At 47.3% G+C, this 17486-nt stretch overlaps 1 protein-coding gene across 1 annotated transcript in view; it reads left to right on the plus strand.

Moving 5' to 3' along the window:
* The window catches only part of RBM19 (RNA binding motif protein 19), a 112642-nt gene that overhangs the window by 63386 nt on the left and 31770 nt on the right, over positions 1–17486 (plus strand). The window contains exons 22-23 of the mRNA XM_044990523.1: positions 6291–6396; positions 14407–14527. Coding sequence (XP_044846458.1) covers positions 6291–6396; positions 14407–14527 — 227 coding nt within the window. The remainder of the gene's footprint in view (positions 1–6290; positions 6397–14406; positions 14528–17486) is intronic.

Raw genomic sequence — 17486 nt, forward strand, 5'->3', positions numbered from 1 at the left:
CGTTGAGTTCCTGCCATTTGTGGGTTGTAGAGGCACAGATTGGGGCTTGTGCGCAATTGAGGAGAAGTATGTGACCCTCTCTTCCTGAATCCATAGAGATGATTCACCCCAGCAGGGCCAACGTGCTGTTGTCTTTGTGTGAATGTTGATCGGTATGAAGCAAAGTCACCACTGCATCTTTTACGGCGTGAGCGGTGATGCACCTATGGCTGTGTGAGTCCTGTCGCGCTCTCAGGCTGTGTATGAACCCTAGCACTGATGCACTAGAGAAGGAGTGCTGGTATTCTGTGTGTGAGGATCCTTTTGTCTTGGCTCTCACTGAATTGTAATGCCAGAACCACGGTTCTTTTTTACTCTGCTCCATTGGCAGGTATGTAGCACAGTACAAATGAGGGAATTCAAATTCCCTTCCCAACATCTCAGTTCAGTCACTAGTTACTTCAGAGAGTTTGAGCTCTGGTCCTGCCCACGGGTGTCCCATGAAGAAAGGATCAGTTGCCATTTCTGAGTCTCACTGGTTTTTTCCTGCATCTGTAGAGAGGAGGAGAGGGTGTGGGTCGCACCGTACGTCACTTTGTGTTAGTAGCTCCGACAGCAAGGTTCCTCGCCAACTCTCTGGTTGATGAGTCCAATTTGCCACACGCCCATCAGGGAACCGTCCCCAGCCCCCCAGAGAGAGAGCTGCATTTTCATACTTACACCTGTGGGCAAGTGGGATTTGTGTACATCACAGTTGGTTCTAGGGAAGGGAGGGGGGGATGTCATTGATCTGAGCTGCCATAAAGCACACCTCCCTCTTTGTTTTACGTGTGAATGCATAGCACACCCCTTCAAACAAATTAGAGATGGGAGACCGCCTCCCTTTGTTCAAAGCATAAACTATCTTCCCCAGATAAGGGACATCCCATTCAGGAGAGGGTAATTGCTCCGGTCCCCCCCCCCCCAATAGCTAGATGAAGGAATAATTGGATGCGTGAGGTGTGAGTTTCTCCACCGAGGTGGCAAGGGGAACATTAAAGGCCCAGTCTCTCCACTTCATTCACAGCTGCTCGTATGGTAATTGCTGTGTTATGGTTTCTAATTATCAACACTGTGGGGTGGCTCTTCTCCCTAGCCCCAGCGGGGTCATCTGTGCTTCTCTTGGGAGTCCCAGTGTATCCCTTTCTACTAGGGGGACCATATAGCATATGGGAAAAATCAGGACATGGGGTGGGAGGTAATAGGAGTCTATATAAGAAAAAGCCCCAAATATCGGGACTGTCCCTATAAAATTGGGACATTTGGTCACTTCTACCCAGGCCAGGTCTCTCGCTGAAGGAGCCTGTGTGGAGTTCCCTTCTGAGCCCCTCGTCAACTGCTCCATGGATACCACCGTCAAGTAACTCAAGTCTGGTGGAGCTGGTGTCTGTCCCCTCCAACCCTCTCGTCCCCTAGGCCCAAGGGACTCAAACTTGCTCAGCTCCCATGATGGTGTCACTTGCTTTCCAAGAGCCCCCCCAGGTGTGTTAAATCTGGCCTGCCGCCCGGGTCGTGGGTATGCCCACCTCATGCTCTTGCTGATTTTGTGCACGTCGGGTGAGTCTGAACATCAGTGGATTTTCAGGTCATCTCCCCAAACAAACAATCTCCAGGGGTCAGTACGAGTGATTATAATAACAGCAGGAGAGCTACAGGTGGAGTTCAGCACGTTTCCCTCACTGACCCCTTCCCTGAGCTTCTTGTGCGCAAGGCACAGGACTGGGAGGCAGAAGAACAGGGTTCTTTCCCCATCTCTGACACAGCCTGCGTGTGAGACCTGGGTCAAGTCACTCAAGCTTTTTGACCCAGATTTTCACAGGTGTGTAGGTGTTCTTCTGCTCGTTGTTCTAACATCTGACTTAGGAGTCTCTCACTCATTGAAAATCAATGGCAATGTACCGAAATACATTAAAAAATCTGGCCCTTTGTGCCTCAGTTTGCCCATTGTTATAACGGGGGTGATGCCCACCCATCTCACATCAGGGTTGTGGGATTCACATCAGGGTTGTATGTAGCAGTGAGAGATTTCTTCCATTGGGAGGCATATCATATAAGGTCAAGGTATAATTCATATTCTTTTGTGTGCATGTCCCATGTCTTCATGCTCTCCACACCAGGCAGTGCCACCAAAGAAGCAGCATTCCAGGGTGGACTAGTCAGGAAGACTCGATTTAATCTGGTTTTCTACATAAAAGTGCATTCTTGTTGGTTGTTATAACCTAAATACACATTCTTCACAACTCAGAGATAGATGTAGGTTTCATTTTTAGAAGGTACACACTATACATTTTTTTAAAGTGATTTATTTTGAAAACTTTTCAGATTAGCTTTATGGCTGTATCAGAAAATGAATGATTCTTTGGTTATTTCATTTACCAAAGGTAAATTAGGAGGTGAACTATCTCCAATTCAACAGGTTAATCATTAATATTTGGAGGATTTTCTTGCCAGGCTGTATTAGGAGGAGAACATCACCAGACAGACATTTAAATTGTTTTATTTAACTAAAACAACAATGTTAAGTATTCTGGATTTTTTTCTTCAACGGCAAACATCATATTTTAACAAAACAAGCCTATGTCCCTCGCTTCTCACATTTATCTCCAGACTTCTTCTCCTTGTCCAGATCTATTCCGCCCCCAACAATCTTCTATTCATTGAACTTTTTGAAACTTTTCACTTTTTAAAGAGCAGTACGGGATTGACTCTGTGTACACAAATTTGCAGAGGGACAATAGAGTTGAGGTCTGTTATTTCTCACCTCTCTATATTTATTTATTTTTAAACATGTTTGCTGTTAACAAGCATGTTACCTCTGGAGACACAAATCCACAGTTTGAAAACTACAAAACTAAGCATCTCTGATGGTATCTTCTAGACTGAGCGCTGAGTCCCATTGGGTAGATAGAAAGATTAACCTAAATAATCTATACAGAAGCCTGTGGAACCCCATAACATTGGGTTCCTAATCCATGAACTATTTGAATTCATTTACAAAACTTTTTCTTACACATTACATGAATATGTTGTCTCATATTATAGAATTAGAATTTATAATACCTATTCTTTGAGCTATAATGTATCTTAATTAAAACTCTTTAGAGAAGATCTTTCCTCAAAAAGTATTTTATAAAAAAAATCCGTTTCTTTTGATTTTTTTTTAACTCATTGATTTTTATGCACCCTGCAACATTCCCCTGTTGGAAGCATGACCTGATGTTGTCTAGTAGTTTGTAGAAGCAGCAAAGAATCCTGTGGCACCTTATAGACTAACAGACGTTTTGCAGCATGAGCTTTCGTGGGTGAATACCCACTTCTTCGGATGCAAGTGGTGGAAATTTCCTGGGGCAGGTATATATAAGCAAGCTAGAGATAACGAGGTTAGATCAATCAGGGTGGATGAGGCCCTGTTCTAGCAGTTGAGGTGTGAAAACCAAGGGAGGAGAAACTGGTTCTGTAATTGGCAAGCCATTCACAGTCTTTGTTTAGTCCTGAGCTGATGGTGTCAAATTTGCAGATGAACTGGAGCTCAGCAGTTTCTCTTTGAAGTCTGGTCCTAAAGTTTTTTTGCTGTAGGATGGCCACCTTAAGATCTGCTATTGTGTGGCCAGGGAGGTTGAAGTGTTCTCCTACAGGTTTTTGTATATTGCCATTCCTAATGTCTGATTTGTGTCCATTTATCCTTTTCCTTAGAGACTGTCCAGTTTGGCCGATGTACATAGCAGAGGGGCATTGCTGGCATATGATGGCATATATTACATTGGTGGAAGTGCAGGTGAATGAACCGGTGATGGTGTGGCTGATCTGGTTTGGTCCTGTGATGGTGTTGCTGGTGTAGATATGTGGGCAGAATTGGTATCGAGGTTTGTTGCATGGATTGGTTCCTGAGCTAGAGTTACTATGGCGCGGTGTGCAGTTGCTGGTGAGAAAATGCTTCAGGTTGGCAGGTTGTCTGTGGGCGAGAACTGGTCTGCCACCCAAGGCCTGTGAAAGTGTGGGATCATTGTCCAGGATGGGTTGTAGATCCCTGATGATGCGTTGGAGGGGTTTTAGCTGGGGACTGTATGTGATGGCCAGTGGAGTCCTGTTGGTTTCTTTCTTGGGTTTGTCTTCCAGTAGGAGGCTTCTGGGTACACGTCTGGCTCTGTTGATCTGTTTCCTTATTTCCTCGTGTGAGTACTGTAGTCTTGAGAATGCTTGGTGGAGATTTTCTAGGTGTTGGTCTCTGTCTGCGGGGTTAGAGCAGATACGGTTGTATCTCAGTGCTTGGCTGTAGACAATGGATCTTGTGGTGTGTCCGGGATGGAAGCTGGAGGCATGAAGGTAGGCATAGCGGTCGGTAGGTTTTCGGTATAGGGTGGTGTTGATGTGACCATCACTTATTTGCACCGTGGTGTCTAGGAAGTGGACCTCCCGTGTAGATTGGTCCAGGCTGAGTTTGGGCACTGATCTGAGAGCCAGGAGACCTGTTCTAATCTGACCATTGACCTGCTGGGGTGGCTTAGTCAAGTCACTTCCCCTCTGTCTGCTTCTTTTCCCCTCCCGCTCTTTGTCTTGTCCCTTCAGACTGTAATCTCTCTGGGGCAGGGACTATCTCTTACTAGGTGTGTATAGACCAGCAGGGCCCCAGTCTTGGTTAGCTCGCCCAGGCACCACTCTAATACAAATAATAATAGAGAAGTACATAGAGTTCTTGCAGTCTCAGTTCCCCCCAGCCGCCTTGTGGGAGACTGGTTCCCCACCGAAAACAATGTCATGTCTCCGCCGCGTTTCGACTTGAGCACTCCTGCTCTCCAAGGCTGTTGCGTCTCTTCCGTTTTATTCTGTTTGTTTGTTTCCTTAGCACCATCTCAAAGGGGCGGGAAGAGCTACGAGGAGCAGACGTGCAGATTCATTTTGAGGATTCATAATGCTACATTTACACACCGCACCGCCTGAGGAAATTGGATAGATGAATGCCTGGTCATGCTGCCAGTGCAGCGGGTTAACTCCCTGGATTTAGCTTATATCATTTCACGAGAGCATTTACGGCCTTTACTGTGTTTAGTCCCGGTCGCTCTTTGGCATTATAGCATCTCCGACCCCTGTGTGTGTGTAGATTTTCAAATAAAATAACACATCTATTCAGACCCAGTCCACATTAAATATTTATTGTCTGCAATTGGTGCATGTGTGTATGATAACTGGACATTTTAAAAAAAAAGAAAAGAAAGGGAGCTGGAGCTCAGCTGCAGAGAAAGGTGGCCTCTTGTGGAATTTCTAAAATGGCAGCGTCTCTCTCTCTCTCTCTCTCTCTCTCCGGGGTGTGTGGGGAAGGTAAAATATTCAAAATCAGCCTTTGGCTCTCACAAGCTCCGTTTCCCTCTGCCCCAGCCCATCAAGGGCTCTGAAGTAAGAGAATAGCTTGAAAAGAGAAGCCCATCGGACGGGATTGGGAGATAACTAGTCAGCTGCCTGATTCTTTAATGCTTTACAAGTTAGGATGCTGCTAAGAGGATACTCGCGTTCGCGGGGAGTGAGGAGTGGAACCTGTGGGAAATAGGGGAGCTGTTCCCGGAAAGACCATGCTAGCACTGTGGGCCTTCCTGGCTTGGCTTCTATCCCCATGGGCTCCTGTCCTTCCCTGGTTCACATCAGTGCCCTGTGTACAGCGGCTGATTTTAAATACCGCCTGAAAGGAATGGGGAGTTCACCATCAATTGAGGCCGTGTGCTGCTGCCTAATGTTAAATTGTTAACGAGGAGATGTACTTGTGCGTTCAGCACCGTGTACAGTGGTACAGCACAAATCCTCACTATCCTCCCAGCAGAGAAGAAACATGCCAAATACTGCAAAGACGTCTCTGCTGTGCTCGGGAGTGTCCAATTGGAAGACCCTTAGTAGCCAAGATCTGTCACTAAATGTGGCCTAGAGAAATGGTACAGCATTTGCCTGCAGTGATCATTCTGTAGCTGTCATGCCTGCAAGGCGTACATGAAAGGGGACATCCCTGTAAGCAGGGCCGGCTCCAGGGGTTTTGCCGCCCCAAGCAGCCCAAAAAAAAGCCGCGATCGCGATGTGCGACAATTCAGCGGGAGGTCCTTCGCTCCGAGCAGGAGTGAGGGACCCTCTGCCGAATATCTGAACGTGCCACCCCGCTCCTGAGTTGCCGCCCCAAGCACCTGCTTGATAATCTGGTGCCTGGAGCCGGCCCTGCCTGTAATGACACTGCTTTGGCTCATAAATGAGGTGGGTTTTTATCAAAGTATTGTTTCCCTGTCTCTCATTCACAGCACCTTTGGAGAGCTGAAGACCGTCCGCCTGCCAAAGAAAATGGCTGGGACAGGATCTCACCGTGGCTTTGGATTTGTGGATTTCCTCACCAAACAGGATGCCAAGGTGAGCTCAGCAGCATAGTCTCTCTCCCTATCCCTCCCCCTTCCAGCCCTCAGATGAGGTCTGCTTTCCGGCCTGTCACTTAAAGAACAATGGCCTTGTCTAAGGTAGGATTCAGCCCAGATTTCAGCAATCAGTAGCTTACTTTATTGTGGCTTTCCTTGGCTGCACTTGGATTTTGCAGTGGTGCATCTTCCTGGGTGCTTGGCCTGCAATGGTTGGACTGTTTGCTAATTTCCAATGTAGGCGAGGCCTAAACTATGGAGTTACCGTCTGAGGCCTTCACATACAGGGGAATCTGATTGGATGATCACAATGGTCCCTTTAGGGCTTTGGATCTATAAATCTAGGCCTAGCGTTTTTGACTGGCCAGAGAAGCTGTCGTGTAAAAACCCACCAAATGGTATCGTGTGGCGTGAATAGCATCACAGGTGCCATGGACACAGGTTTGGAAGTTAGGAAGATTCCTCGCTCCAGTTCTGGTTTTGTCACCGGTTGACTCTGGCTGGACAAGTTATTCCCAACTTTGAGCCACCATTTCCCATTCATAAAGTGGGGATAAAGATGCTTCCCTAGTCCCACCCTTTGTCTGTCTTGTCTATTTAATTTAAGTTCTTTAGGGCAGGGATTGTCTCCCACTGTGTGTATGTACAGTGGCTCGCTCAGTGGAGCCCCGATCTCAGCAGATACTATTCTTACACATATAAGAATAATCCAAGGAGTTCCTGGATCCCAGTTGTATGGCAGATGGCAGCCTGGCTCCAATCAAAGGGGTCCTGATCGGGGCTGGAGATAACATGTACAGAGCCTGTCCACCTCAGCGCCCTCTACTGGCTGTTGTTCGTGTTTATACCTTGTCTCTGTCTCGAATGAGTTGCTGCATCCCATACCCTGAGGCGCAGGGGTTAGGACTTGTGGCAGGGAAAAGCAGCAAGACTCAAAATAAAAGTTTTGGTTTTTCATGCTCTGCTGCTCCCCTTCCCGCCACCTATGCCTGTAAGCGGGACAGATGCTTCAGAGAGGCTTCCTAGGCTGTCGGCTTGTCTCCATGGCCCAGGAAAGAGTAAATGCCACTCCCAGACCTGGTCTGCAGTGTGTGTGTGGGGGGAAATCGATCTAAATTACGCAACTTCAGCTACGTGAATAACGTAGCTGAAGTCGACACACTTAGATCTACTCACCGCGGTGTCTTCGCTGCAGTGAGTCGACTGCTGCCGCTCCCCCCGTCAACTCCGCCTGCGCCTCTTGGGTGGAGTACAGGAAAGCGCTCAGGGGTCAAGACGCGATAAATCGACCCCCACTGGATCGATCGCTGCCTGCCAATCCGACGGGTAGTATAGGCATACCCCCAGAGTCTGTTCAGGCCCATTCTGCATGGCACCACTTACAAGCTGCACTGACCATCTTTAGCAAGCCCCAACATGAAAACAGTTCAATGTAAATCCAACTCCCTGCCCCTGGCAGTTCATCCCCAGTCTTCCCCCAGAGACCTGGAAGTCCCTCTTTTCTAGGGCCTGCCACCAGAGCCACTCTGCTTCCTCTCCCAGGTCCAACACTTGCTCTTAAAGAGGACCTGCCTCAAAACAGGGCTGGCTGTCCCCAGACCCCCTGCCCCTAAAGGAGCAGACTTCTCTGATACACGTTTCACCAGGGCATCATCCCTCAGATCTGTAGTCCTGTGTGTGACTTTGTCACTAGACACTGACGTAGCAGTAACTCTCGAGGGCACAGATCCTGTTGTGCTGGGACATTGTCCTGCCTGGTCTTGCTAAGAATCTGAGCGTACAGTAAGTGTGCCACCCATCGAGAGATTGCTTTGTGCTTTCCAGCCTTTTAAGGAAAGTAGCTTTGTTTTCTGTTTCTTTGAGGGATTTAATTGTCTTAATAAAGTGCACACCAAGTTCGTTCTGTTGGCCATCTAGAAAAGAATGAACCACGTATTGATGGGTAGGATTCTGAATATTGTACACACTTGCATAACTGGCTCCCAGTTCAGTGCTATGTGAACAAGAGTGGGGGAGGCAGGCTGAGAGACCTCTGAGCTGAATTGTTGTGGACTGTGAAAGAAGAACCTATTGTAAAGGGTAACGTGGAAACATTTTATAAACGTAAAATGTTTGTTGTGTGATAAAAGCGCTTTTAGTTCCTGTGGACTACCTTGTCCACCCGTTTCGCAAGGCAATTACAATGACTCCGAGTGAGTGAACTGGAATTTTCATAACAGCCTAAAGGAACTGGACACCTAAGTCTCTCTGAGAATCCATTGTGTTTCAAATGGGTCTTTTAGAACCAGATTCTGATCCCCTTGCTCACGTTGAGTAGGACATTATTCCACAAGTAGCCTGTGATAGCCAACTCTTGTTAATACAGCTGCTGGTCCAATGGGGCCATGATCGCCTCAAGATGCTCCTGTAGTAAGATTAATAATCCACTACTGAAATGCAACCACCTCTGGTGTATGACACAACTGCAGAACACAGCAGCTCTAGACACATTAGAACAGGAATTAAAGGTATCACCTCTAGTAACTGAAAGTGAGGAATGATATAATGATCAGAATTGGAATGTAGCCAGGGCAACCGTTTTTAACATCTCAACTCTTGTAAAAAAAGCACCCTTGGATTTTAAACCTGCAGGCCAGGTCCTTGGTTTACATCTCTTCTGAAAGATGGATGTCAAGTTGAAAGGGAACTGGTTTTGTGACTGCATGGAGGAATTTGTTTTGCACAGATCAGTGTTGCTAAGCACATTGATTCTGATTAAAGCAGCACTAACTTATTTGTCTGTTTCCCTGCAGAGAGTTGGGTTGTTTTGCCGCTCATACTGCAAGCAGAGTTTGTGCTTTCTTTCCCCCCTGCTGATATAAAAATACATCTGGTCTCCAAATAGAAATTGCCCATTCAGGAAAGACATTCAACCCTTTAAAACAAACTTGAGCTCAGCTGGCATTGTAGGGAATGTCCTCAACTGGGACTGTTTCTTTTTAGGACAGAAAAGAAATTTGTCAGCAGTCTAATGTTATCAACCCTTTGTCCCTCTAATGACGCTGGCCCGAAGGCTCGTATGCTTGAGTGTTTAATAGGGCAATGGGGAATGAAGTGGCAAAAGCAGCAGTGTCCCCAGAATTAAAACAGCATTTAGAGATGGTGAGCCATAGCACTCAAGGGAGATCAACCGAGCGGTCCAGTCTCTTGATCTATGACTTTCCAAATCCCCAGGCCATCAGACACCATTACAAGCAGACTGTCTCTTCCATCTGCACAGCCCAATCCGCAAACAGCTTGACTAGCTGCCCCTTGGTTTTGGAATCCGTCGCAGATTCAAAACACCTTCCATCAACTTGTCCCACCCCACCTCTAGGCCACCTCTTCCTCTCTCTACCTTTCCCTGTTCGTTTTGGCTTACCCAACACCTGCCTCCTCTCTAGCCCTTCCCAGGGCCTGGCTACCAGTGCTCCCGGCAGCACCACCGTTCAGTGGCTCATCAGAAAGCACATTTTGAGCATGTGTGTGATACTTCCTGGCTGTGTTCTGGATTTAGCTGGCTGGTTTTCTTGAGGCTTTTTTGGAAATGTTTTGTATGCTGTTGGTTCACATCTGCATGGGCTCTAGATGCCTTTTAATGAGCACCCTGGAAGTGGATTACAAATAAGCAACATTGAATTTATTACTGAAGTTTTCAAAGCATTTTGGGGTGCAGTTTGCTTAAATTTGCAAATGAAAACTGCATTAGGCTGATTTAGTCTATTCACAGCACATGGAGCAGCCATCGCTAACTCAGCTGGCTGACTCTCCCAAAGCCATATTGTAATTTTAGGACTCTGTAAGTGGCACTTAGCTAGCAAAGAATTCCTGCCATAGCGAGCTGTTACATTAAGCTAAACCAAACAATGTAAAATCAGATCCACAAGGGTTCAGAAGCAAGGTTTTAAGCATGAGCGTGTCCTTTTTTCCTTGGAAACTAGGCCTGTAGTTTTCATGCAAGCCCTGAGACATTTTGAAATCGGGAGAATTGTAAGGGTGGTGGAGAGTTGGAGAGGGAAGGATGCCGCTTGGGATTTTCATTTACCTGGCTCGGGTTGTACTAGCAGAGGTTGCTGCTGCTAGGTTGTGGTGCAGTTCCTTTTTGATTTGCATTTTTCAACCATCAAGGGCACCAAGAGCTTTTAAAGGTGTATCGCTGTAAAGAGACACTAGTAAGTGGACGGTTAGAAGTCTCCTCCAATGAGTTTCAGGCTTGGATGAACAGCTGGCCACAGCTCTGGTTATCAGCCAGTAGGTCGGATGGGGATAAAGTGTGATCCTGAGGATCGAATTCACCCAACCTCCTCTCAGAAGGTGACCTGAAAAGGAGAGAGAGAGTTGGGTTTCTGCTCATTTCCTTGATGATGCATAAAGAACATCAGAATTTTTTTCTCGGTTTACATTAACGATATTGGGAATGTCAAGTCTCCTCTTGCCTGTTTTCTTTTGGAGAAATTCCAGAGGTGAGGGCTTGGGAGGAGCCTTCTCGGCTCTTGAGATGTAAACAGTCTGAATAGAAAAAAATCCCTCTCCGTCTATATCATTATGGTTTCTCTGGTGACTTCGCAACATCTTGTTCACTGGTTGTCCATAGATTCTTCCAATATAGACATGACCTGAATTTCTAATGTTTTTTAAAAAAGGAACGGGGAGGATTCAAAACAAAGAAGAAAAAAAATCCTGGTAGGCCTTCTTCATATCTCCTAAAGAAATTAAAAAATGGCACAAACATATCTTCCCTTCCCCTGCACCTTCTTTTGGAGGTCATCTTGAAGGTGGTCCCACAGACACTACAGTTCCCAGCATGCAATATTGGGTTAACATATTCAAACAGACTGGCTGGAACATCCCAGCATGCTGGGACCTGTGGTCTTTATGGGCAGCACCCTCTGTTAACAATACAGGTGGCTGCAAATAGATTCATTTGATATAGATGCAGGCGACCAGCTGGACCAAATGTGGCTGCCCTGGCAATATGTGCTCATTCCTGACTGTTCTCAATACAGCCTTTCTCGTCTTCGGGTTGTGGGAAGTGAGAAATTAAAAAGTATAAATTAACAAATGAGACCTAGTGATTAGAGCTGCAGTTGTTTGCCGGGGGTGGAATTGCGCTTTGTGCCAATGTAAACAGCCATCACAATTCCCTGCTCCCAAGTCCTCCCCCTACCCCTCGACTATTTGTTTAAGCCAACACATTGCTCTGCTAATTGGGTAACATTCCATGTGAAAATAGGCCTTTAAAACAACAGCCGCGGCAAATAAAAACAGCTGTAGCTGCAAAAGTACTAGGAGGAGAAAATACACCCAACTGAAAATTAATGCATCCTTCCTTTTCCAGTTTAGGATCATATAGTTTAGAGAGGAGGAGGAGAAGGAGAAAGAGATGAGAGGTCAATAAAATAATGAATGGGAGAGGGCAGGCAAATTAGGAACTCCTGTTCACACTTTTTTTTTTTAATGTTAAAATGGGGGAGACAGTCACTGAAACGGGCAATATATTGAAATGGCAATTTTTTTTATGCAACAGATAATTAACCCGTGGAATTCATTGCTTCAGGAGCTTTGTAGGAGTCGCACAAAAGGATTAGACATTTATATGGATAAGAACATCCATGGTTATGTCTGGATAAAAATATATAAAGTTATAAAGTTGCCTGCTTCAAAGTATGAACCAGCCATCAGCAGAGTAGGGCCAGTAAGAAAAATAATACTCCCCCTGTCCTCCCCCTTTGGCAGGTTAGTCCCTAAGGGTATGTCTACACTGCATTGTAAACCTGCATCTGCGGGACCCAGGCTTGCAGACTCGGTATTTCCAAGCCTTGGTATTTCCATTCTGCATGATAAACCTGGATTAACTATTGCTGGACCCAGGTCTCTCAGCCGTGCTCACACATCCACACTGCACTACGCAGACCTGCCACCTCAGGTCAGTAGCTTGAGCTGCATCCATACTGCAAAATGACAGAACTTAGAGGGACTCAGGCTGTGACCCGTCCCTCAGCAGGGTCTTAAGATCTGATTCCTGAGTGTTTACTGAGCCGAGTCAGGTTGAGTTGAGAGAGGATGGAAAGAGGAATTGGGTTCAAATAGACATAACATGTCCTTGCCCTTCTTGCAACTTCCTCTAAAGCATCTAAGACTGGTCACTGTTGGAGACAGGAGTCAGACTATGTTAATTCTGGTATCCTGACCCAGTGCCAGTCTGAGTAACTACATACATTACTGTCTGTCTAAATTGTTCCTGTTTGAATTGCATATGCTGTTCAAATCCTGTCCTGAATAGTTGTGTAGTGTTACTGTATGCTGTTAAACAGCTCTTGTGTTGCACCCCAGACGTGGCTGCATTTCACTTCCTGGTGAATTGATTCGTTTTTCACTCTACATATATGTAAGTCACTGTAGGTGTTCCATAGAAGTCAGTTTACAAACCTTATAAACATGTTTTATTTCAACCTTATCTGACACATTTAAGAGAACATTTTAGTCTTCCTGTCTAGCCCTGGCAGTGTCTGGGCTTGTTCTGAAGCACTTTGCAGTCCCTTGGAACGAATGGTGCTATAAAAGTGCTGGCTCTGTGTGTTTGCATAACGGGGCCCACTCCTGCAATGTCCCGAGCACAGCTCCGAGGATCAAGCCAGTGTTTCCTGAGCATTCCCATTGATCAGCTGAGGATATAGAAAGTCTGTTGTGTTAATGGTACTGCCGGCACGTGTGCCTTCAATGTCAATGTGAGGTTATGGCCTTCCTAACGCTCTTTAGCAATAGCAAACAATAGGGAAACATTCAGACCTTTTTATTGTGTGAGAAACAAAACCACAACAATGAAATAGGAGGCAATTCCGTTTTGGGGTTCTGATGCATCCGGATTTGCTCCCATGACTTATGCGATCACCAGAATTTAGTAGAAGGGAAGACTTCTTACCCCCAGTAGCTGGAGTTCTCAAAATGCATTGCCTCAGCGGACCTACTTAATGATAAAGCTGTGCTCTGGAATCATGCTTGTGTTTCACACTCTCACTTCGACGTACCAGGAGAGTGACCTGGTCTGTGGTGTTGTCATAGATTCCATGGCCAGAAGGGACCATTGTGGTCATCTAGTCTGACCTTTCCTGGTGTGAGAGGCTTAGATGACTGCTCCCGTTCTAAGCAGAAGACCACACTCCAGGTTGTACCGCTGTTGTGTTGTGCTAAGCGTACGCCTGGAGGCAGTGCGGAATGGCACGTCCAACCTGTGCCATTGTTTCTCAGCCGCACCCCGTTTTATGTCTCCTCCCCCCGCCCCCACCAAATGCATTCGTAAGAGACAATGCTGCAGAAGACTGCTCTTCCCAGGAGAGAGAGCAGTCTTCAAGGGTACGTCTACACAGCAATTAAACACCTGTGGCTGGCCCGGTCAGCTGACTCGGGCTCCTGTGGCTCGGGTTGTAGGGCTGTAAAATTGCTGTCTGGATGTTCACAATCGTCCTGCAGCCCAAGCTCGGGGACCCCGCAGAGCAGGAGGGTCCCAGAGGCCAGGCTCGAGCCCGAGCCCAAATGTCCACACGGCAATTTTTAGCCCCGCAGCCCGAGCCCAGTGAACCTGAGTCAGCCGACCCAGGCCAGTTGTGGCTGTGCCGCAGGTAGCTGGACCCCTTGAGTAGGGGAAGACTCCATAATGAAGGTGTTGAGGAACATCAGCACCCCGTCTGGATCACGAGGTGGGAATGGGGGATGGGTCACTTGATGATTACCTGTTCTGTTCACTCCCTCTGAAGCACGTGGCAGTGGCCACTGTCGGAAGACAGGATACTGGGTTAAATGGACCTTTGGTCTGACCCAGTATGGCCGTTCTTATGTAACCTCGCTCCCCCCACAATTGGATGCCTTGGGGTCCCTGTAGATTTTTTTTTGAGTTGGAGGGAGGGCAGTGTCTATTATTTAACCTGTACAGATATTAAGTTTGTTTCCTTACATGCAATTTCTTTTTCCCCACCCTTCTTTAAACCTTCAGAAAGCCTTCAACGCCCTGTGTCACAGCACACACTTGTACGGCAGGAGGCTGGTCTTGGAGTGGGCTGACTCGGAGGAAACAGTGGAGGCCCTGAGGCGGAAAACAGCTGAGCATTTTCATGGTAATGTAGTAGCATCCAGACAAATGGTAAATACATCTGAGACCAGTGTGTCCCTATCTGGCATGGGTCAGACCAGTTCTTTCCCAGGAGCTGTCTGTTCTCATGGGTTGGTAAATGGATGGTGGAACCTGGGAACATAACTGCAAGGTGTATTGCGTGGTGGATGTGGAAACCAAGGATGTCTCCTGTGCTTTGAGAGTAAAGTGCACCGAGGAGCAATGGAGGGAAGCCATGCCCTGGTAATGCAGGTTGTGCCAAGGAGAGGTGGCAGGGAACATCCTGACTACTCTTTTGCTCATGCCTGCCTGTATGCATCTATATATTAACCCTTTATGTACTTGCTGGAGCGGTCAATCCATGAAATGATTTTCTGCAGTCCATATTGGTTCACTAGTCTGACAGTGCTGTGAGTAATTCCAAATATTTAGGTATCCCAAATAGGAGGTGAGGTGGTACCCATGGCTCTGAGGAATAAGGCAGTGGTACTGTACAATATGGCCTAGTGGATAGAGCATTGGACTGGAACTTAGGAGACACTGGGTTCTATTCCTGGCCCAGCCAGTGGTCTGCCAAGCCTCAGTTTCCCCCTCTGTAAAATGGGGGTAGGTCTACTGATCACCTTTGAGATCTACTGATGAAAAGTTCTACATTAGAGCATGCTATTATGTGCTTTGACACACTGAAATGCCACATGCTGTGTGTTAAGGTAGCATGTTTAGTGTCTGGAATGGCTAATTTACAAGAGATACAGGCCTCCAGAAGGAGGAGGATGAAGTCCAGGTAAAACTGGAACAGATAAGAAGTTGAGAGTTGAACAGACTTGTTTGGATCAGATTCCAGAAGCCGACATTTCCATAGATAACCCTACTGCAGACATGTATTGACAGCCATTGACAAGTGCCAATGCATGGGTTGGCAAATATTTGTGTAAGAAGCTCTCCCCTGGGTTCAAGGACTATGGTGGAGATCAATGCTCCTCCTTCAGCCTTGCAACGCAACCTGCCCCAGCAGACACACGCCAGCTGCCTCCAGAAAAAAAGATTGAGATGAACAATTCATTCCAGGAAAGCGTTGAAAGCAGCAGTTTACGTACATGGCGATGAGACGCAAAGCTCACTTCTCCCCCTCCCTGGAATAGGGGACTGCATGGGCAGTGGTTCTTTACAGACATTCAGGTTGGGAAGACAGTCTCCAGTGAAAGGGGTGTGGCTGGATCCCACCAGCTGTTGAATGTGAAGAGGGGACAGTCAGCTGTTGGTGAGAGGCAGGAAAGCAAGTGAGCACTGGAAATAATAGCTGAGCCACTGGTGTGGCCTAGATACCACAAGGGAGACCAGGCATGTGGAAATGCCTGCCCGGGGGTGTCCGTGCGCCAGGAGGGAGGAATTGTGCCCATAAATGGCTCCAGACATGGCACGTGGAGTTGGGGATGTACGGTGGCAAAAGATGCTTCCTCAGGGTGACCCTAGAGGAGAAGGGAGCTGCAAGGAGGTTTGTCCTTATTATATTTAGAATCGCCTCCCTCTTTGTTTTCGCAGTCTCCGGAGCCCCTGTGCCACCTCGGGGAGTCATTTTAAAAACTGATCTCGACTTTCCTTGGTGACTGCAGATCTAACAAAAATGCAGACTGCTCCCCATGCTGTGTCAACCACCCCCGTAGCCAGCTCTGCCAACAGGTCACACTGGGCTCCAGCAATTGCCCTGATTTCTGTGCACTTGTTCTCTCTCTGTTTTTGTCTTCCCTGAGTCCTTGGGATCCTAATGTCCTAGCATTTGTATTCTCTGCTGTGGATAGAAGTTGGAAGCCAGACGGGCACCATGTCCCCAGGATCTTGGCTGTGGAGCAAGAGAGAGTTCAGTAAACCACATCTGTTTGGAAGTGAAAATAAGAGCAGTGTCTGGCTTGGAATCCTTCTTGGTGTGCGAGTGCTGGGAGATAAGGGAACAGACCCAGTGGACTTCCACCCCTGCCCTCCCTCCATGCACACTGGCAACTGCCCCTGGCTAATTGTTACTTCTAGTTGGCATTCAGTTACTTTGTGCTTCGCCCTGTTTTCAGGGAGATATGTAAGAGGCTGGACCTACTGGACTGGACTTGGATCGTAAGCCTCTTGTGTTTGTACAATGCCCAGATCCAAATTCGGCCTTGTAGGCGCTTCTGAAATATATGCATTTAATAGCAGTGCACCTTCTGCGCCCTGGGTTCAGTGGTTGCCCGATGTGTGACCATATGTGGGACTTAGCTCATCTCCTCGTGGCCTGGAATTTTCTACTCCAGCATATGTTCCTGCAGAGCCACCCCGAAAGGGAACCCTGACAGTGTTACTGGGAGCTGAACAGGCAACGTGTTCCACCAGCTCTGCGGGGCTTTGGTGTTGGAACGTGTGGGAGACGTAGACCATTGCTGTAATGATGCAGAAAATGGAAGGGCTAGAAATAAGCATAGGTGAACTGCAGCTGCATCTCTCCCTTCCGTCAGCAACCTCTCTGATACACCTTCACCGTTGGTTTGGTCAGTTTAGCACGTTAGCTGGGGGTGGGGAGAAGCTCATTTTTTCCATTGGTGGAGCCAGGCACATTGTGGGTCTGTGCTGTGCGATACCCAGCTTTGTGCCAACGCACTGCAGTTCTGCTCTGAAACCTCTCTGACCCTCCCCATCTAGCCCGGTGCTGGGACTCTAATACCATCCTCTGAGTGATTGTTGTAATAAAAAGTCGAAATATCTGTGTCTGAGAGCCCCAAACTCTTGTCATTGGTGATTGAAGCCAGGTACGATGAGATTGTAATCCAAAACCGCTTCACCGTCTGTTCCCCTGACCTCCTCTATCCCGTCTCGCCACGCAGCTAGTTGTTACTGTGGCACAGATTGTTATAACCACCCACGTGCTCGTCTCTCCAGCCGTGCTTCCTGCTCCGCGCCGGCCGATAAGGGAGCTGTTCTGACCACAAGCACCCATT

The sequence above is a fragment of the Mauremys mutica genome, chromosome 16 (assembly GCF_020497125.1).
Source record: "Mauremys mutica isolate MM-2020 ecotype Southern chromosome 16, ASM2049712v1, whole genome shotgun sequence".
Taxonomy (NCBI): Eukaryota; Metazoa; Chordata; order Testudines; family Geoemydidae; genus Mauremys; species Mauremys mutica.